The sequence below is a fragment of the Nerophis ophidion genome, linkage group LG08 (genome assembly GCF_033978795.1).
Source record: "Nerophis ophidion isolate RoL-2023_Sa linkage group LG08, RoL_Noph_v1.0, whole genome shotgun sequence".
Taxonomy (NCBI): Eukaryota; Metazoa; Chordata; class Actinopteri; order Syngnathiformes; family Syngnathidae; genus Nerophis; species Nerophis ophidion.
In genome coordinates, this window is record NC_084618.1 from 10,053,892 (window position 1) to 10,078,972 (window position 25,081).

At 36.9% G+C, this 25,081-nt stretch overlaps 1 protein-coding gene across 1 annotated transcript in view; it reads right to left on the reverse strand.

The window, feature by feature from the left end:
• sema4gb (sema domain, immunoglobulin domain (Ig), transmembrane domain (TM) and short cytoplasmic domain, (semaphorin) 4Gb) overlaps positions 1–25,081 on the reverse strand; it is a 66,757-nt gene that overhangs the window by 29,549 nt on the left and 12,127 nt on the right. The window contains exon 3 of the mRNA XM_061907664.1: positions 10,400–10,548. Coding sequence (XP_061763648.1) covers positions 10,400–10,548 — 149 coding nt within the window. The remainder of the gene's footprint in view (positions 1–10,399; positions 10,549–25,081) is intronic.

Here is a 25,081-nt window from a genome sequence, read left to right on the forward strand (position 1 = left end):
CGTTTTAAGGCCATCTGCGCTTTTTATGCGCTGAGTTGGTAGGGCTATCTGTTTGCTAATAGTAGCTACTAGCCGTACCCATGTATTTTCAATGGGCGGTTAGCATCGGGTTTTTCTAACTTATATCTGTCAGTAGACACGTTATGGAAGTACAAACTACAACATTTATAATACATTAGTGTATAGTTCTAACTTATATCTGTCAGTAGACACGTTATGGAAGGTAAAAACTACAACATTTATAATAAAGTAGTGTATAGTTCTAACTTATATCTGTCAGTAGACACGTTATGGAAGGTAAAAACTACAACATTTATAATAAAGTAGTGTATAGTTCTAACTTATATCTGTCAGTAGACACGTTATGGAAGGTAAAAACTACAACATTTATAATAAAGTAGTGTATAGTTCTAACTTATATCTGTCAGTAGACACGTTATGGAAGGTAAAAACTACAATATAATACAAAGTAGTGTGTTGTTCTAACTTATATCTGTCAGTAGACACGTTATGGAAGGTAAAAACTACAACATTTATAATAAAGTAGTGTATAGTTCTAACTTATATCTGTCAGTAGACACGTTATGGAAGTACAAACTACAACATTTATAATAAAGTAGTGTATAGTTCTAACTTATATCTGTCAGTAGACACGTTATGGAAGTACAAACTACAACATTTATAATAAAGTAGTGTATAGTTCTAACTTATATCTGTCAGTACACACGTTATGGAAGTACAAACTACAACATTTATAATAAAGTAGTGTATAGTTCTAACTTATATCTGTCAGTACACACGTTATGGAAGGTAAAAACTACAATATAATACAAAGTAGTGTGTTGTTCTAACTTATATCTGTCAGCAGACACGTTATGGAAGGTAAAAACTACAATATAATACAAAGTAGTGTGTAGTACTAACTTATATCTGTCAGTAGACACGTTATGGAAGTACAAACTACAACATTTATAATAATGTAGTGTATAGTTCTAACTTATATCTGTCAGTAGACACGTTATGGAAGTACAAACTACAACATTTATAATAAAGTAGTGTATAGTTCTAACTTATATCTGTCAGTACACACGTTATGGAAGGTAAAAACTACAATATAATACAAAGTAGTGTGTAGTACTAACTTATATCTGTCAGTAGACACGTTATGGAAGTACAAACTACAACATTTATAATAAAGTAGTGTGTAGTTCTAACTTATATCTGTCAGTAGACACGTTATGGAAGGTAAAAACTACAACATTTATAATGAAGTAGTGTATAGTTCTAACTTATATCTGTCAGTAGACAGGTTATGGAAGGTAAAAACTACAACATTTATAATGAAGTAGTGTATAGTTCTAACTTATATCTGTCAGTAGACACGTTATGGAAGGTAAAAACTACAACATTTATAATGAAGTAGTGTATAGTTCTAACTTATATCTGTCAGTAGACAGGTTATGGAAGTTAAAAACTACAACATTTATAATAAAGTAGTGTATAGTTCTAACTTATATCTGTCAGTAGACACGTTATGGAAGGTAAAAACTACAATATAATACAAAGTAGTGTGTAGTACTAACTTATATCTGTCAGTAGACACGTTATGGAAGTACAAACTACAACATTTATAATAATGTAGTGTATAGTTCTAACTTATATCTGTCAGTAGACACGTTATGGAAGTACAAACTACAACATTTATAATAAAGTAGTGTATAGTTCTAACTTATATCTGTCAGTACACACGTTATGGAAGGTAAAAACTACAATATAATACAAAGTAGTGTGTAGTACTAACTTATATCTGTCAGTAGACACGTTATGGAAGTACAAACTACAACATTTATAATAAAGTAGTGTATAGTTCTAACTTATATCTGTCAGTAGACAGGTTATGGAAGGTAAAAACTACAACATTTATAATGAAGTAGTGTATAGTTCTAACTTATATCTGTCAGTAGACACGTTATGGAAGTTAAAAACTACAACATTTATAATAAAGTAGTGTATAGTTCTAACTTATATCTGTCAGTAGACACGTTATGGAAGGTAAAAACTACAACATTTATAATAAAGTAGTGTATAGTTCTAACTTATATCTGTCAGTAGACACGTTATGGAAGGTAAAAACTACAACATTTATAATAAAGTAGTGTATAGTTCTAACTTATATCTGTCAGTGGACACGTTATGGAAGGTAAAAACTACAATATAATACAAAGTAGTGTGTTGTTCTAACTTATATCTGTGAGTAGACAGGTTATGGAAGGTAAAAACTACAACATTTATAATAAAGTAGTGTATAGTTCTAACTTATATCTGTCAGTAGACACGTTATGGAAGGTAAAAACTACAATATAATACAAAGTAGTGTGTTGTTCTAACTTATATCTGTCAGTAGACACGTTATGCAAGGTAAAAACTACAATATAATACAAAGTAGTGTGTTGTTCTAACTTATATCTGTCAGTAGACACGTTATGGAAGGTAAAAACTACAATATAATACAAAGTAGTGTGTTGTTCTAACTTATATCTGTCAGTAGACACGTTATGGAAGGTAAAAACTACAATATAATACAAAGTAGTGTGCAGTACTAACTTATATCTGTCAGTAGACACGTTATGGAAGTACAAACTACAACATTTATACTAAAGTAGTGTATAGTTCTAACTTATATCTGTCAGTAGACAGGTTATGGAAGGTAAAAACTACAACATTTATAATGAAGTAGTGTATAGTTCTAACTTATATCTGTCAGTAGACACGTTATGGAAGTTAAAAACTACAACATTTATAATAAAGTAGTGTATAGTTCTAACTTATATCTGTCAGTGGACACGTTATGGAAGTTAAAAACTACAACATTTATAATAAAGTAGTGTATAGTTCTAACTTATATCTGTCAGTAGACATGTTATGGAAGTACAAAATACAACATTTATAATAAAGTAGTGTATAGTTCTAACTTATATCTGTCAGTAGACACGTTATGGAAGTTAAAAACTACAACATTTATAATAAAGTAGTGTATAGTTCTAACTTATATCTCTCAGTGGACACGTTATGGAAGGTAAAAACTACAATATAATACAAAGTAGTGTGTTGTTCTAACTTATATCTGTCAGTAGACACGTTATGGAAGGTAAAAACTACAACATTTATAATAAAGTAGTGTATAGTTCTAACTTATATCTGTCAGTACACACGTTATGGAAGGTAAAAACTACAATATAATACAAAGTAGTGTGTTGTTCTAACTTATATCTGTCAGTAGACACGTTATGGAAGGTAAAAACTACAATATAATACAAAGTAGTGTGTTGTTCTAACTTATATCTGTCAGTGGACACGTTATGGAAGGTAAAAACTACAATATAATACAAAGTAGTGTGTTGTTCTAACTTATATCTGTCAGTAGACACATTATGGAAGTTAAAAACTACAATATAATAAAGTAGTGTGTTGTTCTAACTTATATCTGTCAGTAGACAGGTTATGGAAGGTAAAAACTACAACATTTATAATAAAGTAGTGTATAGTTCTAACTTATATCTGTCAGTAGACATGTTATGGAAGTACAAACTACAACATTTATAATAAAGTAGTGTATAGTTCTAACTTATATCTGTCAGTAGACACGTTATGGAAGGTAAAAACTACAATATAATACAAAGTAGTGTGTTGTTCTAACTTATATCTGTCAGTAGACACGTTATGCAAGGTAAAAACTACAATATAATACAAAGTAGTGTGTTGTTCTAACTTATATCTGTCAGTAGACACATTATGGAAGTTAAAAACTACAATAAAATACAAAGTAGTGTGTTGTGCTAACTTATATCTGGGAAGCCCAGACTTCCCTCTCCTCAGCCACTTCCATATATACTCGATCCCGTCCATCGCTGCTTGCAGCTTTAATTCATTATTTAATTTTATTTTCAAATTTATTATTAGCCTGTGAAAAAATGTTATTTTGATATTTACCTCAGAAGGCTGCAAATAGAAAAGAGCCATTACATTTTTATTTAAATTTTATTTTATATGCCGTTTATATTATTTTATTATTATTAATATTATTTAAAACTGTATTTTGCATGTCACTAAAAAGTTGCATAAGCTTTGCTTGTTCAATATTCAATACAAAACTTGTTTGGGTCCCTATTAAAAGATTAATTTGTTCAACTTTGGCCCGCGGCTTAGTTCTTTTTTATATTTTGTCCCACTCTGTATTTGAGTTTGACACCCCTGGTTTGAGATAAATATCATTATGGTGGTAAAAGTATCTGTTGGTGAGATCCCAGAGGTATCTCCGGGTCCTGTATGGGACCACGTGTGTACTTGGTGTTGTGCGTGCATGGAGATAAGCGGCAGGAGAAGATGAGCTTGACAAAGTCCTCAGAAAGGCCCGGCACATTTAATCTAGCAGCCATAAAATTGAAAGGACGCAATTGGATTTGCTCAATCTGCTTGAAGCTAAATTTAGTCTGGCCTCCTTTAGGACTTGACGAATGGCAGCAAACTTGTGAAAATAAGTCCTGGAGGAGGGGCTGCTTTGTTATGTCTACTATTTAAAGTGATATTGTAAGCTACAGTCATTTTATTTCAATTCAATACTCCATCAATGTCAAAATGTGTACATGGATTTTATATTGTATAGTTTAATTATTCTATTTATTTATATATTGAAATTTTCCTGAAGGAATCAATAAAGTACTATCAACTATCTGGATAAGTTAAAAACAACTTTTATTCTATTTATTTATTATCATTTTAATATATTCATATTTTATATATATTTATATTATATTTATATGTATTATTATATGTATTTTACTTTTATCCTGCTCATTTCAGGTGCTTTTAAAAGATATTGCATCCTAGCCTAGTGGGGCATTAGTCAATTTATTTCAATCAATAATGTAAAATTGTGTAATTGGATAAGTTACAAACAATTTGTATTTCATTTATTTATTTATAATTTATCAAATTTACATTTTAGATATATTTATATAGATTTATATTACATTTATTTATATTTATATGTGTTATTAATGTATTTTACTTTTATCCTGCTCATTTCAGGGGCTTTTAAAATGAATTTCACATCCCAGTGGGGCATTAGTCAATTTATTTCAATCAATAATGTAAAGTTGTGTAAGTGGATAAGTTAAAAACAACATTTATTTCATTTATTTATTTATAATTTATATTTCAGATATTTTTATATACATTTATATGTATAATTCATGTATTTTACTTTTATCCTGCTCATTTCAGGTGCTTTTAAAATGATATTGCATCCTAGCCTAGTGGGGCAATACAGTTATTTTATTTCAATCAATAATGTAAAATTGTGTAATTGGATAAGTTAAAAACAACTTGTATTTCATCTATTTATTTATATTTTATTACATTAATATTTTAGATATTTGTTTTTATTTATTTTATATACATTTATAGTACATCAATATGTATAATTCATTTATTTTATTTTTATCCTGCTCATTTCAGGAGCTTTTAAAATGAATTTCACATCCCAGTGGGGCATTAGTCAATTTATTTCAATCAATAATGTAAAATTGTGTAATTGGATAAGTTAAAAACAACTTGTATTTCATTTATTTATTTATAATTTATCAAATTTACATTTTAGATGTATTTATATACATTTATATTACATTTATTTATATCATTCATGTATTTTACTTTTATGCTGCTCATTTCAGGGGCTTTTAAAATGATATTGCAATATAGTGGGGCAATACAGCCAATTTATTTCAATCAATAATGTAAAATTGTGTAAGTGGATAAGTTAAAAGCAACATCAATTTCATTTATTTATTTATAATTTATATTTTAGATATTTTTATATACATTTATATGTATAATTCATGTATTTTACTTGTCTCCTGCTCATTTCAGGAGCTTTTAAAATGATATTGCAACATAGTGGGGCATTAGTATATTTATTTCAATCAATAATGTAAAATTTTGTAATCAGACGAGTTAAAAACTACTTGTAATTTATTTATGTATTTATCATTTTTATATACATTTGTATTATATTTATTTATATGTATATGTATTATTCATGTATTTTAGTTTTATGCTGCTCATTTCAGGGGCTTTTAAAATGATATTGCATCCTAGTGGGGCAATACAGTTATTTTATTTCAATCAATAATGTAAAATTGTGTAATTGGATAAGTTAAAAACAACTTGTATTTCATTTGTTTATTTATAATTTATATTTTAGATATTTTTATATACATTTATATTATCTGTATATATATTATTCATGTAATTTTAGTTTTATTCTGCTCATTTCAGGGGCTTTTAAAATGATATTGCATCCTAGTGGGGCAATACAGCCATTTTATTTCAATCAATAATGTAAAATTGTGTAAGTGGATAAGTTAAAAACAACATGTATTTCATTTATTTATTTATAATTTATATTTTAGATATTTTTATATACATTTATATTATCTGTATATATATTATTCATGTAATTTTAGTTTTATTCTGCTCATTTCAGGGGCTTTTAAAATGATATTGCATCCCAGTGGGCCATCAGTCAATTCATTTTAATCAATAATGTAAAATTGTGTAATTGGATAAGTTAAAAACATCTTGTATTTCATTCATTTATTTATAATTTATATATTTTTGTATACATTTATATTATCTGTACATGTATTATTCATGTATTTTACTTTTATCCTGCTCATTTCAGGGGCTTTTAAAATGATATTGCATACTAGTGGGGCAATAGTCAATTTATTTCAATCAATAATGTAAAAATTGTGTAATTGGATAAGTTAAAAAAAGCTTGTATTTCATTTGTCGTAGTGGTTTGTGCAGCCCTTTGAGACAATAGTGATTTAGGGCTATATAAGTAAACATTGATTGATTGATTGATTTATGTATTTAAAATTTATATTTTAGATATTTTTATATACATTCATAGGATATTTATATGTATTTTTTCATCTATTTTACTTTTATCCTGATCATTTCAGGAGCTTTTAAAAAGATATTGCATCCCAGTGGGGCATTAGTCAATTTATTTAAATCAATAATATAAAATTGTGTAAATGGATGAGTAAAAAACAACTTGTATTTAAGTTATTTATTTATTATATTTACATTTTTTATATCGTATTTATGTATTTTACTTTTATCCTGTTCATTTCAAGGGCTTTTAAAATGATACAGTCCCATTATTTCAACCAAATAATCCATGAAAGTCAAATTGTGTACATGGATGAGCTAAAAATAACTTTAATTTCATATTTTATTATATTTATATTTTATTCACATTTTTTAATTTATTTCATATATATTCATATTATATTCAATCATATTATCATTTCTTTAATTTACTTTTATTATGCCCATTTCAGTGGCTTTTAAAATGATGTTGGATCATAGTAGGGAAGTGACTTTATTTGAATCATGAGTGTCAAATTGTGCACATTAATAAGTTCAAAACAACTTTCATTTCATTTATTGTAGTCAAAATAATTGCATCTAAGTTATCACAAAACTTTGAGTTCAGCTCGCCCTGCGAGAGGACAAAAGCTGTGTTTGATCCCACCAAGCAGAAGGCTTGTAAAACTCCACTGTGTAGGCTGGGGAGCAACCTGAGGGTGTCGGTTTCTTTGATGTACTGTAATCCACAGGAAGATTTTGGCTTTACCCGAGATCGACAAAGCGGACAGGAGGCAGGGCGTGACCTCCCTCCAGGCACCTTTTATTTCAACTGTTTACAACCTTTTCTTTGAACTGTTTTGCAACCAAAGCCCATAGCTGTTTATGACCCCCCTCCCTTAGAAACAGCTGTTGCCATGTAATCAGGGAAAGTCCGAATAAAAGAGGTGGTGTACAATCTTTCGTCAGCGAGTGGGATGACACTGTTTCTCCTCAAATGAGCTACATTGAATTCTGTCTGTTTAATTCCTTGCTTCTTGTCTTGTTTAATAAATGTCATCAGTGTTTGAACCTGATAGAATCTTTAAAGTACAAAATGTTTGCACCATTTCTTTGGACACCGTGGTATTAGAGGATTTTTTTGCACACTTTTTTTTTTTTTTTTTTTAAAAGGTTCAGACTGTAAAGTTGAATGCGAGCGTATCTGCTGATGTGATGAAGAGGGTGTGGCCTAAATGAGACCAACATCCTATTAAATATACATCCACTTGGGGCTCCCTGGCTCAAAACACACAACCTTTTCTTTCAACTGTTTTGCAACCAAGGCGATAGCTGTTTATGACCTCCCTCCCTTGGAAACTGCTGTTGCCATCTAATCAGGGAAAGTCCTAATAAAAGAGGAGGCGTACAATCTTTTGTCAGCGTGTGGGGCGACACCTTGTACAGTGTCTACGCGTTTCTCCTCAATTGAGCTAAATTGAATTCTGTCTGTTTAATTCCTTGCTTCTTGTCTTGTTTAATAGATGTCATCTGTGTTTGAACCTGACAGAATCTTTTAAGTAAAAAATGTGTGTGCCATTTCTTTGGACACCGTGGTATTAGAGTATTTTTTTGCACACTTTTTTTTATTTTTTATTAAAGGTTCAAACTGTAAAGTTGAATGCGAGCGTATCTGCTGATGTGATGAAGAGGGTGTGGCCTAAAAGAGACCAACATCCTATTAAATATACGTCCACTTGGGGCTCCTTCTCTCAAAACACACAATCTTTTCTTTGAACCGACCTTTACTTTCAACTGTTTTGCAACAAAGCCGATAGCTGTTTATGACCCCCCTCCTTTAGAAACTGCTGTTGCAATGTAATCAGGGAAAGTCCAAATAAAAGAGGAGGCGTACAATCTTTCGTCAGAGCGTGGGGCGACACTGTACAAGGGTACACTGTCTACGCGTTTCTCCTTAACCCTTCTATTATGTTGAGGGTCAATTTGACCCATTTCAGTTTTTGTGTTGATCAAAGTACTGGTTATCCTTTCTTTTTCTTGCTGAAATTTGGTGACTTTTCCTCATCTAGGGTCATGAACTGGTGTGTAAAATCTGGACACTTTGTTGTGTAGTGGAATGTCTTGCAGAGTTTGTATACAAAGATGATGTTGTGGGTCATTTTGACCCAGACGCTTTAATGTGGGCAAATAGCCAAAATAAACAAGTCTCTTTGATGTACGTTTTACTTTGATGTACAATTGTTTGTATTTTGATTGCCTCTGAGACCCAGAGCCAGGTGTGTGAACAGAGGGAACTTTCTCAAACTTGTCCTTGTCACTGTTCTCATGTCATCTCTTTGACAAACTCACCAAAAATGAGCTCCAGAAGGATGACATCTGAGGAGACAAGGACAAGTGTGAGAAAGTTCCCTCTCTTCACACACCTGGCTCTGGGTCTCAGAGACAATCAAAATACAAACAATTGTACATCAAAGTAAAAAGTACATCAAGGAGACATGTTTATTTTTGGATCTGAACAGCTATTTACCCACATTAAAGCGCCTGGGTCAAAATGACTCGCAACATCATCTTTTTATACAAACTCTGCACAAACATTCCACTACACAACAAAGTGTCCAGATTTACACACCAGTTCATGACCCTAGATGAGGAAAAGTCACCAGATTTCAGCAAGAAAAAGAAAGGATAACCAGTACTTTGATCAACACAAAAACTGAAATGGGTCAAATTGACCCTTGACATAATACAATTGGAATAAAAAATGTATTGTATGTCACTTTTCTAAATGTTTATATAACCTAAAATAAAATGGTTATTGGTTTAACCTGTTTTCTTGACTGTTTTGAGTGCATTTGGGGACGGCGCGGCGCGGTGGGAGAGAGGCCGTGCGCAACCCGAGGGTCCCTGGTTCAACTCCCACCTAGTACCAACCTCGTCACGTCCGTTGTGTCCTGAGCAAGACACTTCACCCTTGCTCCTGATGAGTGCTGGTTATCGCCTTGCATGGCAGCTCCCTCCATCAGTGTGTGAATGTGTGTGTGTGAATGTGTAAATGTGGAAGTAGTGTCAAAGCGCTTTGAGTACCTTGAAGGTAGAAAAGCGCTATACAAGTACAACCCATTTATTTACACAGTGCGGGTCAAAACGACCCGCAACATAATCAATGTCATTTTTTCCAACATAATACAAGGGTTAATTGAGCTAAATTGAATTCTGTCTGTTTAATTCCTTGCTTCTTGTCTTGTTTAACAGATGTCATCTGTGTTTGAACCTGACAATTGTATTATTATTTTTTTTATATTTATGTTTCATTATGTTATATACATTTAATAATAATATTACTTGAATAAGTTAAATATATTTTATATATTTATTAATAATAATAATTATATTATATATACACATATATATTCAGATAGTGGAAAGATGCAGAAGACGCCGGCGACCAGCGGCCACTCACCCGGGGGCTGGCGGCTGTGGAGATGTTGGCGGCGTTGAGGGCGTACAGCGCTCCTCTTCCTCCCACGTACAGTAGCCCCGCCTCCTCCTCCAGCAGCAAGGTGCTGTAGTTCCAGGTGGACCCGGTGAAGCGAGCGCCGCCCAGCAGGCCTGCGGACAACGCCTCTTAACATTTGTACACCCAATATCTACAGAGGTTGCATGGAAAAGTGTCAAATAATCATTTAAGTGCAACATTATTCCCACTCAGAGTGATGATGATGTCAGAATCCATGCATGACCTATAAACATCTTCAGTGGACTGACAGTGAAGATGATGATGATGATGATGATGAGGCGTCATGGCAGTACTAGGACAAGCTAAAATCCCTCTTCAGCCCCCAACATCATCGCCTCAACACTTGGCTGACAATCCCCTTCCTTACACACATTTGTACAAACCCCGTTTCCATTTGAGTTGGGAAATTGTGTTAGATGTAAATATAAACAGAATACAATGATTTGAAAATCCTTTTCAAGCCATATTCAGTTGAATATGCTACAAAGACAACATATTTCATGTTCAAACTCCCCAATGAATGTTGTTTTGCAAATAATCATTAACTTTAGAATATGATGCCAGCAACACGTGACAAAGAAGTTGGGAAAGGTGGCAATAAATACTGATAAAGTTGAGGAATGCTCATCAAACACTTATTTGGAACATCCCACAGGTGTGCAGGCTAATTGGGAACAGGTGGGTGCCATGATTGGCTATAAAAACAGCTTCCCAAAAAATGCTCAGTCTTTCACAAGAAAGGATGGGGCGAGGTACACCCCTTTGTCCACAACTGCGTGAGCAAATAGTCAAACAGTTTAAGAACAACCTTTCTCAAAGTGCAATTGCAAGACATTTAGGGATTTCAACATCTACGCTCCATAATATCATCAAAAGGTTCAGAGAATCTGGAGAAATCACTCCACGTAAGCGGCATGTCTGGAAACCAACGTTGAATGACCGTGACCTTCCATCCCTGTAGCAAAAACCGACATCAATCTCTAAAGGATATCACCACATGGACTCAGAAAGACTTCAGAAAACCACTGTCACTAAGTACAGTTGGTCGCTACATCTGTAAGTGCAAGTTAAAGCTCTACTATGCAAAGCCAAAGCCATTTATCAACAACATCCAGAAACGCCGCCGGCTTCTCTGGGTCCGAGATCACCTAAGATGGACTGATGCAAAGTGGAAAAGTGTTCTATGGTCGGACGAGTCCACATTTCAAATTGTTTTTGGAAATATTCGACATCGTGTCATCCGGATCAAAGGGGAAGCGAACCATCCAGACTGTTATCAACGCAAATTTCAAAAGCCAGCATGTGTGATGGTATGGGGGTGCATTAGTGCCCAAGGCATGGGTAACTTACACGTCTGTGAAGGCACCATTAATGCTGAAAGGTACATACAGCTTTTGGAACAACATGTGCTGCCATCTAAGCGCCGTCCTTTTCATTGAAAAAGCAACAGGAAAAAGACCATATAAGGTGGTGTGCACTGCATGTGCAGGACAGGAGCAGCTGCAGGCGGGAACGGGAAGGGGGAAAAAAAAGCGCGCACACGAGCCAGCAAAGCGTCACTTAATGTTTACACAAACAGTTATGCAAACATGGCGGGCGCTGGCGGCCGCGGGGAGAGAGGATGGCGGTCACGCATGAGCCAGCAGAAGCCTATCTCGAAGAAAAGAAAAAACAAATAAATAGAAAAGTAAATAAAGGATGTTGAGTGACACAACAGTGCTGACGACCACGATGGCGGCGAAGGCGGCGTGCCTGCAGGGTCCTGAGGCGGCATGGCTGCCTCGCTGGTGTCTTGGCGCCGTGCTCCTTGATGAGGGAGTCACATTTGTGCCAATTAACTTCTTCAAATTACAACTTAAGTGAGCAAAACACGAGACACATCATTAGGGACACTACATCAGGAGTGTCTAAAGTGTGGCACGGGGGCCGATTTTAGCACACCGTCCATCCATCCATCCACCTTCTTCCGCTTATCCGAGGTCGGGTCGCGGGGGCAACAACCTAAGCAGGGAAACCCAGACTTCCCTCTCCCCAGCCACTTCGTCTAGCTCTTCCCGGGGGATCCCGAGGCGTTCCCAGGCCAGCCGGGAGACATAGTCTTCCCAACGTGTCCTGGGTCTTCCCCGTGGCCTCCTACCGGTTGGACGTGCCCTAAACACCTCCCTAGGGAGGCGTTCGGGTGGCATCCTGACCAGATGCCCGAACCACCTCATCTGGCTCCTCTCCATTTGAAGGAGCAGCGGCTTTACTTTGAGTTCCTCCCGGATGGCAGAGCTTCTCACCCTATCTCTAAGGGAGAGGAAACTCATTTGGGCCGTTTGTACCCGTGATCTTATCCTTTCGGTCATGACCCAAAGCTCATGACCATAGGTGAGGATGGGAACGGAGATCGACCGGTAAATTGAGAGCTTTGCCTTCCGGCTCAGCTCCTTCTTCACCACAACGGATCGGTACAACGTCCGCATTACTGAAGACGCCGCACCGATCCGCCTGTCGATCTCACGATCCACTCTTCCCCCACTCGTGAACAAGACACCTAGGTACTTGAACTCCTCCACTTGGGGCAGGGTCTCCTCCCCAACCCGGAGATGGCATTCCACCCTTTTCCGGGCGAGAACCACGGACTCGGACTTGGAGGTGCTGATTCTCATTCCGGTCGCTTCACACTCGGCTGCAAACCGATCCAGTAAGAGCTGAAGACTCCGGCTTATTAGTGATTCCTAGAGCCCAAAAAAAGTCTGCGGGCTATAGAGCGTTTTCCGTTCGGGCTCCAGTACTCTGGAATGCCCTCCCGGTAACACTTCAAGATGCTACCTCAGTAGAAGCATTTAAGTCTCACCTTAAAACTCATCTGTATACTCTAGCCTTTAAATAGACCTCCTTTTTAGACCAGTTGATCTGCCGCTTCTTTTCTTTCTCCTATGTCCCCCCCTCCCTTGTGGAGGGGGTCCGGTCCGATGACCATGGATGAAGTACTGGCTGTCCAGAGTTGAGACCCAGGATGGACCGCTCGTCGGGACCCAGGATGGACCGCTCGCCTATATCGGTTGTGGACATCTCTACGCTGCTGATCCGCCTCCGCTTGAGATGGTTTCCTGTGGACGGGACTCTCGCTGCTGTCTTGGATCCGCTTTGAACTGAACTCTCGCGCCTGTGTTGGAGCCACTATGGATTGAACTTTCACAGTATCATGTTAGACCCGCTCCACATCCATTGCTTTCGGTCCCCTAGAGGGGGGGGGTTGCCCACATCTGAGGTCCTCTCCAAGGTTTCTCATAGTCAGCATTGTCACTGGCATCCCACTGGATGTGAATTCTCCCTGCCCACTGGGTGTGAGCTTTCCTTGCTCTTTTGTGGGTTCTTCCGAGGATGTTGTAGTTGTAATGATTTGTGCAGTCCTTTGAGACATTTGTGATTTGGGGCTATATAAATAAACATTGATTGATTGATGATTGAAGATCCCGGTCAGATGAAGCCATCAGGACCACATCATCTGCAAAAAGCAGAGACGTAATCCTGCGGTCACCGAACTGGAACCCCTCAACGTACACCGCTTGATTTTTACTTAAAAAAAAAAAAAAGTAAATTCAGTATTGAGATATGTCAAATTATTATTTCTTAAATATCAGATTAATCACTCTTTTGAATTGGGATTAACCACAAGTATTACTAGTAGTAGTGTGAGGACTCTTCTTCGGCATGGCGTTGTTTTCCCGAGGATGCGTCGAAGCAGAACACAGCAAAGGTAAGATATAAATGGATTTATTAACGTAATAAAAAGGCTAGGAACAAAAACACTGGCGAGAGAAAAAGGCAAACTAAAGACGCTAGCGTGAAAGCTAGGATTACTCTAGGAAACTAAAACTTGGCACGAGGGCACAAACGAGAAAACAAAACATTCAGCATGAAAGCTGGAATATAAAGTGGCTTAGCGTAAGAGCTAGCGAGAAAATACATACGGTCGAAGGATCAATCAATCAATCAATCAATGTTTACTTATATAGCCCTAAATCACTAGTGTCTCAAAGGGCTGCACAAACCACAACACGAACCACTACGACATCCTCGGTAGGCCCACATAAGGGCAAGGAAAACTCACACCCAGTGGGACGTCAGTGACAATGATGACTATGAGAACCTTGGAGAGGAGGAAAGCAATGGATGTCGAGCGGGTCCAACATGATACTGTGAAAGTTCAATCCATAATGGATCCAACACAGTCGCGAGAGTCCAGTTCAAAGCGGATCCGGTGTCTCACCTTCCCTTTATTTCAAAAATCCTCGAAAAAATTGTTGTGGAGCAGCTAAATGAACACTTAGCATCTAACAATCTATGTGAAACCTTTCAATCCGGTTTCAGGGCAAATCACTCTACTGAGACAGCCCTCGCAAAAATGACTAATGATCTATTGCTAACGATGGATTCTGATGCGTCATCTATGTTGCTGCTCCTCCATCTTGGCACTGCTTTCGATACCGTCGATCATAATATTTTATTAGAACGTAATAAACACGAATTAGTATGTCAGACTCAGCCCTGTCTTGGTTTAACTCTTATCTTACTGATAGGATGCAGTGTGTCTCCCATAACAATGTGACCTCGGACTACGTTAAGGTAACGTGTGGAGTTCCCCAGGGTTCGGTCCTTGGCCCTGCACTCTTCAGCATCTACATGCTGCCGCTAGGTGACATCATACGCAAATACGGTGTTAGCTTTCACTGTTATGCTGATGACACCCAACTCTACATGCCCCTAAAGCTGACCAACACGCCGGATTGTAGTCAGCTCGAGGCGTGTCTTAATGAAATTAAACAATGGATGTCCGCTAATTTTTTGCAACTTAACGCCAAAAAAACGGAAATGCTGATTATCGGTCCTGCTAGACACTGACCTCTATTTAATAATACAACTTTAACATTTGACAACCAAATAATAAAACTAGGTGACTCTGTAAAAAATCTGGGTATTATCTTCGACCCAACTCTCTCCTTTGAGGCACACATTAAAAGCGTTACTAAAACGGCCTTCCTTCATCTCCGTAATATCGCTAAAATTCGCTCCATTTTGTCCACTAAAGACGCTGAGATCATTATCCATGCGTTTGTTACATCTCGTCTCGACTACTGTAACATATTATTTTCGGGTCTCCCCATGTCTAGCATTAAAAGATTACAGTTGGTACAAAATGCGGCTGCTAGACTTTTGACAAGAACAAGAAAGTTTGATCACATTACCCCTGTACTGTATATACCTTTATATACATATACACATACATATATACCTATACTGTATATACCTTTATATACATATATACATACATATATACCTATACTGTATATACATATATACATACATATATACCTATACTGTATATACCTTTATATACATATATACATACATATATACCTATACTGGCTCACCTGCACTGGCTTCCTGTGCACTTAAGATGTGACTTTAAGGTTTTACTACTTACGTATAAAATACTACACGGTCTGGCTCCATCCTATCTTGTCGATTGTATTGTGTGTGTGTGTGCCAATAAAAAGCAAGCCTTTTGCTAAGTGACGTGCGACACCTGCCAGGGTACGCTCCGAGCAGGATATTTAGCTCATCTGTGTTTGTTAGCTTAGCAGCGGCAGTTAGCTCTGTTGAAAAACCTTTTCCTGGATGGTGTTACCTTTGGTTACTAAAGAGATTGAATGCGCTTTGATGTCATATCTTCCAGTCCACAAACCGGGTAGTCACTTCTTTGATTTGTTGCTCATTATTCCCTCCTAGTAGTAGTGCGTGTTGTTTGCTGTGTGATGTTGTCTCCTTTTATTTGATAGCATGTTAGCGTGCTGCTGCTTGTTGCTTGCATTAGTTACAAGTTACTTCCTGTGCTTCTGAGGCCGTCATGTTGACGTACAACCACACCAAAAGTAGCGTGTTGCGTTACATCATACGTACTAAAATGTAAATATTACTCATTATTGGTAAAAGTAACAATATTGGTGATCATACACTTCATCAAAGTCTGTGTGTGTGTGTTTGTGTTTGTGTTGGAGTTTGACAGGTGGACAGTTGAGCCATGGCAGGTGGCGACTACTGACACAAGAATCCACCATGTTGGGTCTGGATGATGGTAAAGCCTCAGTGTGTGTGTGTTCTGGCAATTCTGACTTAATGGGGACATCGCTCTGTTTACACAGTCACCTTTAGGGGACTTCTGACGGTATGGGGACCTAAAGGGAAACCTTTTTAAATGATAGTCAGATCCATTCTGAAGATGGCGAAGATATTTTCAAGCTTTGGCTCATAAAACATGTTTTCCTGGTTAGTTTGAGTGAGACATTTGCAGAGCAGACAACTTCATTACTGCTAAATAGCAGTTTTCAGTGATGTCACAGAAGATGCAGGATTTGCTTTAACATTTAAGTGGTGAAACTTCCTATAAGAGGACTGCTGTAGTGATGTATTCTAAGAATCATGTCATATTAATTTTAACTTTTTTAAATTTTTATAAACGGTCCTTAGTAGTCACGTACAAATTTGTGTGAATTATGCAAAATGATTGACATTTGGTCCCAATGAACCATATTAACTCTTTTTCCCCTGGGTCCCCAGTAAGACTGATCAGCACATTACTTCATCAATCCGGAGATTTAAAGACATGTATGAGCTAACTGGCCAGTGGACATTATAAGTCATTTTTTTATGCCTCCACAGCCTGTAGAAAGGGTGGTCCTCACAAGTCACGAACAACAACTTGGTCCCCATTCCAAATGATAACCAGTATGTGTGTGTGTTTGTGTTTTTTTTTGTTTGTGAGGGTGTGCGTGTGTGTGCGTGCATACGTGTGTGTGTTCTGGCAATTCTGAATTAATGGGGACGTCACTCTGTTTACACAGTCACCTTTAGGGGACTTCTGACGGTATGGGGACCACAAAAACAGGTCCCTGAAGGGAAACCTTTTTAAATGATAGTCAGATCCATTCTAAAGATGGCAAAGTTATTTTCAAGCTTTGGCTCATAAAACATGTTTCACTGGTTAGTTTGAGTGAGACATTTGCACAGCAGACAACTGCATTACAGCTAAATAGCAGTTTTCAGTGATGTCACAGAAGTTGCAGGATTTGCTTTAACATTTAAGTGGTGAAACTTCCTATAAGAGGACAGGTGTAGTGATGTATTCTAAGGATCATGTCATATTTAATTTGAACTTTTATAAATATATATATAAATGGTCCTTAGTAGTCACGTACATATTTGTGTGAATTATGCAAAATTATTTAAATTTGGTCCCCATGAACCATATTAACTCTTTTTCCCCAGGGTCCCCAGTAAGACTGATCAGCACATTACTTCATCAATCCGGAGATTTAAAGACGTGTATGAGCTAAGTGGGCAGTGGACAGTATGCCTCATTTTTTTTATGCCTCCACAACCTGTAGAAAGGGTGGTCCTCACAAGTCACGAACAACAACTTGGTCCCCATTCTGAATGATAACCTATGTGTGTTTGAGCGTTTGGTTGTGTGTGTGTGTGTGTGTGTGTGTGTGTGTTTTCTGGCAATGCTGACTTAATGGGGACGTCGCTCTGTTTACACAGTCACCTTTAGGGGACTTCTGACGGTATGGGGACCACAAAAACAGGTCCCTGAAGGGAAACCTTTTTAAATGATAGTCAGATCCATTCTGAAGATGGCAAAGTTATTTTCAAGCTTTGGCTCATAAAACATGTTTTCCTGGTTAGTTTGAGTGAGACATTTGCACAGCAGACAACTTCATTACTGCTAAATAGCAGTTTTTAGTGATGTCATAGAAGATGCAGGATTTGCTTTAACATTTAAGTGGTGAAACTTCCTATAAGAGGAGTGCTGTAGTGCTGTAGTCTAAGAATCATGTCATATTTAAGTTGAACTTTTTTTATTTCTATTTTTTATATATAAATGGTCCTTAGTAGCTACGTACAAATTTGGGTGAATTATGCAAAATGATTGGAATCTGGTCCCCATGAACCATATTAATTATTTTTCCCCAGGGTCCCCAGTAAGACTGATACGCACATTTCTTCATCAATCCGGAGATTTAAAGACGTGTATGAGCTAACTGGGCAGTGGACCGTATACCTCATTTTTTTAAATGCCTCTACAACCTGTAGAAAGTGTGGTCCTCACAAGTCACGAACAACAACTTGTTCCCCATTCCAAATGATAACCAGTATGTGTGTGTTTGCGTGTTTGTGTGTGTGTGTGTGTGTGTGTGTGTTCTGGCAATTCTGAATTAATGGGGACGTCACTCTGTTTACACAGTCACCTTTAGGGGACTTCTGACGGTATGGGGACTACAAAAACAGGTCCCCTGAAGGGAAACCATTTTAAATGATAGTCAGATCCATTCTGAAGATGTCTAGGTGGTTTTTATGCTTTGGCCTATAAAATATGTTTACTGGTTAGTTTGAGTGTGAGACATTTGCACGGCAGCCCAAATTGCATCCGTACAAATGTGTGTGAATAATGCAAAATTATTTAAATTTAGTCCCCATGAACCATATTAACTCTTTTTCCCCAAGGTCCACAGTAAGAATGATCAGCACATTACTTCATCAATCCAGAGATTTAAAGACGTGTATAAGCTAACTGGCCAATGGACATTTTACCGAATTTTTTTTATGCCTCCACGACCTGTAGAAAGGGTGGTCCCCACAAGTCACGAACAACAACTTGGTCCCCATTCCAAATGATAACCAGTATGTGTGTGTGTGTGTGTGTGTGTGTGTGTGTGTATGTGTGTGTGTGTGTGTGCTTGTGTGTGTGTGTGACTCACAGCAGGTCAGTAGACTGGCAAGTAAGTGCGCGGCACAAAGAAGAGACTCTGGGAAGAAACGCCGGGAGGAAGGAGACTGACTCTTGTGACGGCGTCACAGCTGTCACCAGTTGTCATTTTCATGCAAATGATGACGTAATCATGTCCACCAAGAAGAAGACTTATTGCGTAACACGTAAGGCAGGGGTGTCCGAAGTGTTCAAAAATAAATCACACTAAAAGCTATTGGGGTTCCAAAAAGTACAAAAGTCATATTTTGTGTTTACTTTCATCACTTAAGTCTGTACATCAACTTCAGATCTATCTGTCAGTTGTAAGTTAATAAAATGTTGGTTTTATTTCTAACCAAACTCTGGCCAGATCCTTGAAGTTGGCTGAGCTTCACACTAGGATCTGGGATCATTTTTTGTTTACTTTCATCACTTAAATCTCTACATCAACTTCAAATCTATCTGTTAGTTATAAGGTAATAAAATGTTGGTTTTATTTCTAACCGGACTCTGGCCAGATCCTTGTAGTTGGCTGAGCTTCACACAAGGATTTGGGATAATTTTTTGTTTACTTTCATCATTTAAATCTCTGCATCAACTTCAGATCTATCTGTCAGCTATAAGTTAAATTAAATGTCGGTTTTATTTCTAACCTGACTCTGGCTAGATCCTTGTAGTTGGCTGAGCTCCACACAAAGATCTGGGATCATATTTGTTTATTTTCATCACTTAAATCTTTACATCAACTTCAGATTAGTCTGTCAATTATAAGTTAATAAAATGTTGATTTTATTTCTAACCAAACTCTGTCCAGATCCTTGAAGTTGGCTGAGCTTCACACTAGGATCTAGGATCATTTTTTGTTTACTTCCATCACTTAAATCTGTACATCAACTTCAGATCTATCTGTTAGTTATAAGTTAATAAAATGTCGGTTTTATTTCTAACCAAACTCTGTCCAGATCCTTGAAGTTGGCTGAGCTTCACACTAGGATCTGGGATCATTTTTTGTTTACTTTCATCACTTAAATCTGTACATCAACTTCAGATCTATCTGTTAGTTATAAGTTAATAAAATGTCGGTTTTATTTCCAACTGGACTCTGGCCAGATCCTTGTAGTTGGCTGAGCTCCACACAAGGATTTGGGATAATTTTTTGTTTACTTTCATCATTTAAATCTCTGCATCAACTTCAGATCTATCTGTCAGCTATAAGTTAAATTAAATGTCGGTTTTATTTCTAACCTGACTCTGGCTAGATCCTTGTAGTTGGCTGAGCTCCACACAAAGATCTGGGATCATATTTGTTTATTTTCATCACTTAAATCTTTACATCAACTTCAGATTAGTCTGTCAATTATAAGTTAATAAAATGTTGTTTTTTATTTCTAACCTGACTCTGGCTAGATCCTTGTAGTTAGCTGAGCTCCACACAAAGATCTTGGATCATATTTGTTTATTTTCATCACTTAAATCTTTACATCAACTTCAGATTAGTCTGTCAATTATAAGTTAATAAAATGTTGTTTTTTATTTCTAACCTGACTCTGGCCAGATCCTTGGAGTTGGCTGAGCTCCACACAAGGACCTGGGATCAAGGGCAATGCAAACAATTTTTTTGCCATATTCGGCCGAATATATTCGGTTACCGATTAATCGGTGCATCCCTAAGCAAATTCAGCACTGATTCCAATCAGGTTATGAATGTTTTTTAAAAATCCCCTGGGGACTTTGCATCTTTCATCAATATTTCATGACTTTGCGTCTGGGCGGCAGAGGCAGAAGCAGGTCAGTGCAAGGATGGGAAGGTCGTGCAAACAATAAAAGAGACTCGACCAGCACTTGAAGAAGCTTTTAAAAGGAGGGCTGACAGCAGGACTTCCAGGAGGTTTTCAAGGATGGATCATCTGGACCTTAGCCAGAATCATTCTGCACTCAGGCCTCCCTCGGCAGCAAGTCCTTGACGGCTGCTTGCTCTGACTGACATGTGTCACCGCCGGGCGGCCAGGGTGCGCCTCGGGCACCCAGCCAGCCAGTAAGTCAAGGACAATTAGTGGAATGTCTAATTGATGTGGAAAGAACGCGTCAAACCAAACAGCGAGGTTCTTAATATTCTTAGGTCACATGTTCAAATCTTCCCACTGGATTCGTGATTTGAAGTTATTAATACAATCTTGGAAAATTGATACCCACATTTAATGCGAAACAAACACTTACCAATTGACGGATTTAAGTTGCTCCAGTGTCACAAGATGCTAAAGTCCTGATCGTTAGGTCCGCACATTTTACCGGCGATGCTAATGAGGCGGCCATGCTATGGGCCACTTCATTAGGTACACCCACGCTATGGCCGAATAGCGTCAATAGCTATTCGCTCCATAGCTTCAGTTTCTTCTTCAATTTTGTTTTCGCTATCTGCCTCCATACTCCGACCATCTGTTTCAATACATGCGTAATCTGTTGAATGGCTAAAGCCGCTGAAATCCGAGTCTGAATCAGAGCTAATGTCGCTATATCTTGCTGTGGTAACCGCCATGTTGTTTGTATTGGCAGCACTGTGTGACGTCACAGGGAAATGAACAGTCGCATCGCAAATAGCGAAAATCGAGAACTTTAAAGCTTTTTTTAGGGATATTCCGGGAGGTGTAAAATTTGGAAAAAAAACTGAAAAATAAAACAAGCCACTGGGAACTGATTTTTATTGTTTTTAACCCTTTTGAAATCTTCCCACTGGATTCGTGATTTGAAGTTATTAATACAATCTTGGAAAATTGATACCCACATTTAATGCGAAACAAACACTTACCAATCGACGGATTTAAGTTGCTCCAGTGTCACAAGATGCGAAAGTCCTGATCGTTTGGTCCGCACATTTTAGCGGCGATGCTAATAAGGCAGCCATGCTATGGGCCACTTCATTAGGTACACCCACGCTATGGCCGAATAGCGTCAATAGCTATTCGCTCCATAGCTTCAGTTTCTTCTTCAATTTTGTTTTCGCTATCTGCCTCCATACTCCGACCATCTGTTTCAATACATGCGTAATCTGTTGAATCGCTAAAGCCGCTGAAATCCGAGTCTGAATCCGAGCTAATGTCGCTATATCTTGCTGTGCTATTCCCATTGTTTGTTTACATTGGCAGCCCTGTATGACGTCACAGGGAAATGAACAGTCGCATCGCGAATAGCGAAAATCGAGAACTTTAAAGCTTTTTTTTTAGGGATATTCCGGGAGGTGTAAAATTTGGAAAAAAAACTTTGTAAAATAAAACAAGCCACTGGGAACTGATTTTTATTGTTTTTAACCCTTTTGAAATCTTCCCACTGGATTCGTGATTTGAAGTTATTAATACAATCTTGGAAAATGGTCAAAAATAGAAAAGCCTTCTGCACGTATGCAGAGGCCATGTCGATATTTTTTAATCTATTAGAAAATGCTATATACAGGTATTATATACTTTATATTTAAAGACAAAAAAGGGCCAGCGTTGTATTAAAATGGCTAATTATATTATTAATCTTTATTAGACCGTTTCAGCTTTTTCTCATAATGTATCAATTTTATGGGATAATTTTTCTTACATTTTTACTGCCATTTCCCCCTGTAAGAATATAATAATAATAATAATAATAATAATATGATTGCGTAACTGCAGAACCTAGTGTGTCAAAATGTTTGCCTGTTCGGAAATATTAATAGAATAGAATAGAGTTTTATTGTCATTATTGCAATGAACAGGTTCAAAGAACAAGGAAATTTAACATTCACTTACACATTTTACAGTGTTTATTAATGTTGTTGTCATTTTTCATGGACGCCCCTGCTTATTTCAGCAAGACAATGCCAAGCTACATTCAGCACGTGTTACAACAGCGTGGCTTCGTAAAATATGAGTGTGGGTACTTTCCTGGCCCGCCTGCAGTCCAGACCTGTCTCCCATGGAAAATGTGTGGCTCATTATGAAGCGTAAAATACAACTGTTGAACGACTGAAGCTCTACATAAAACAAGAATGGGAAAGAATTCCACTTTCAAAGCTTCAACAATTAGTTTCCTCAGTTCCCAAATGTTTATTGAGTGTTGTTAAAAGAAAAGGTGATGTAACACAGTGGTGAACATGCCCTTTCCCAACTACTTTGGCACGTTTTGCAGCCATGAAATTCCAAGTTAATTATTATTTGCAATAAAGTTTATGAGTTTGAACATCAAATATGTTGTCTTTGTAGCATATTCAACTGAATATGGATTAAAAAGGATTTGCAAATCATTGTATTCTGTTTATATTTACATCGAACACAATTTCCCGACTGACATGGAAACAGGGTTTGTAATTGTAATATGTATGTTGCGAATAAACTTGAAACGAGCCAGTGAAAATGAAAGTGGACAGGCAGCCATTGTTGTGCAAATAGCTGGCAACACAAGTGAGATCACTCATTTGCATAAAGTCAAGATGGCGTCACAAATGCGGGGGTGCACGAGTGCTGGGGATCTGCGGTCCGTCGAATACGTTGGCCTCAATTTGGACTCTTGACTGCTCGTACTCACTGGTGTTGGGAGTTGTTTACATAACGTTGGAGTGGGTAGCTTTGTAGTTATTGTGGCAATGTCCAAGCATTCACACACACATGAGGTTCCGTCCACGTTCAAGAATCAAAACGTTCGGCTCCACCGGGAATCGTTAAAAAATTCCCGGTTTTCCGGGTCATTTATCGAACTTGCACAACTCCCACATTTGTCATCCGATGAGAACCACTCCACTGGCCTTGGACCATAAAACTACCATTTTACAAGGTCAAAACAATTCCAGGAATTCTCCGTTTTCCAAAGCTCTATTTTCACCTGTTGCTAAAAGTTTTCACAGTCCACAACTTGAGGGTTGCAGGTTCGATTCCCGCCTGTGCCATCCTAGTTACTGCCGTTGTGTCCTTGGGCAAGACACTTTACCCACCTGCTCCCAGTGCCACCCACACTGGTTTAAATGTAACTTAGATATTGGGTGTCACTATGTAAAAGCGCTTTGAGTCACTTGAGAAAGGCGCTATATAAATATAATTCACTTCACATTTTTCAACTATTCCACCTTCAAAACATACCTCTTACTTGGGACCAAAAAAAAAGGGTTTTATTATGTATTACAATTTGCAAACTATGTTGTGCTAAAATAAATAAATTCTAACTAAATTAATAATAAATAATACAAATCGTGTTTTTTTGCTACAAAAACTGTCAATAAAAATTACAGTGCGAATAATTATTGGGCTTAAGAAACTTTTCTATGACTTCAGCACTTAAAATGTTTTACTACACTTTGCAATCTATGCTGTACTAAAATAAACACATTCTAACAAAATTCATAATAAATAATATCAATCAATCAATCAATCAACATGTTGTACTAAAATAAATATATTCTAAATAAATTATCGAATAAAAATCATGATATCTTTCCAAAAGAAACTCTCAATAAAATTAAAGTTAAAGCGAAAATACAGCGTCACCACTTTGGTCATAATTTTTGCACTTAAGAAACTTCTCTATGACTTAAAATGTTTTATTACACTTTGCAAACTATGTTGTACTAAAATAGATATAACTAAATTAATAATAAATAATAATGAGTTTGTTTCTTAAAAAAACATCACCAAAAAGACTCAAAAAACATAAAAAAAATACATTAAGATATTTATTAAAATTCTTACAATTATTTATTACAATTTGCAAACTATGTTGTACTAAAATAAATATATGCTAAATAAATTATAGAATAAAAATCATGATATCTTTCCAAAAGAAACTCTCAATTAAAGGGAAAATACAGCATCACC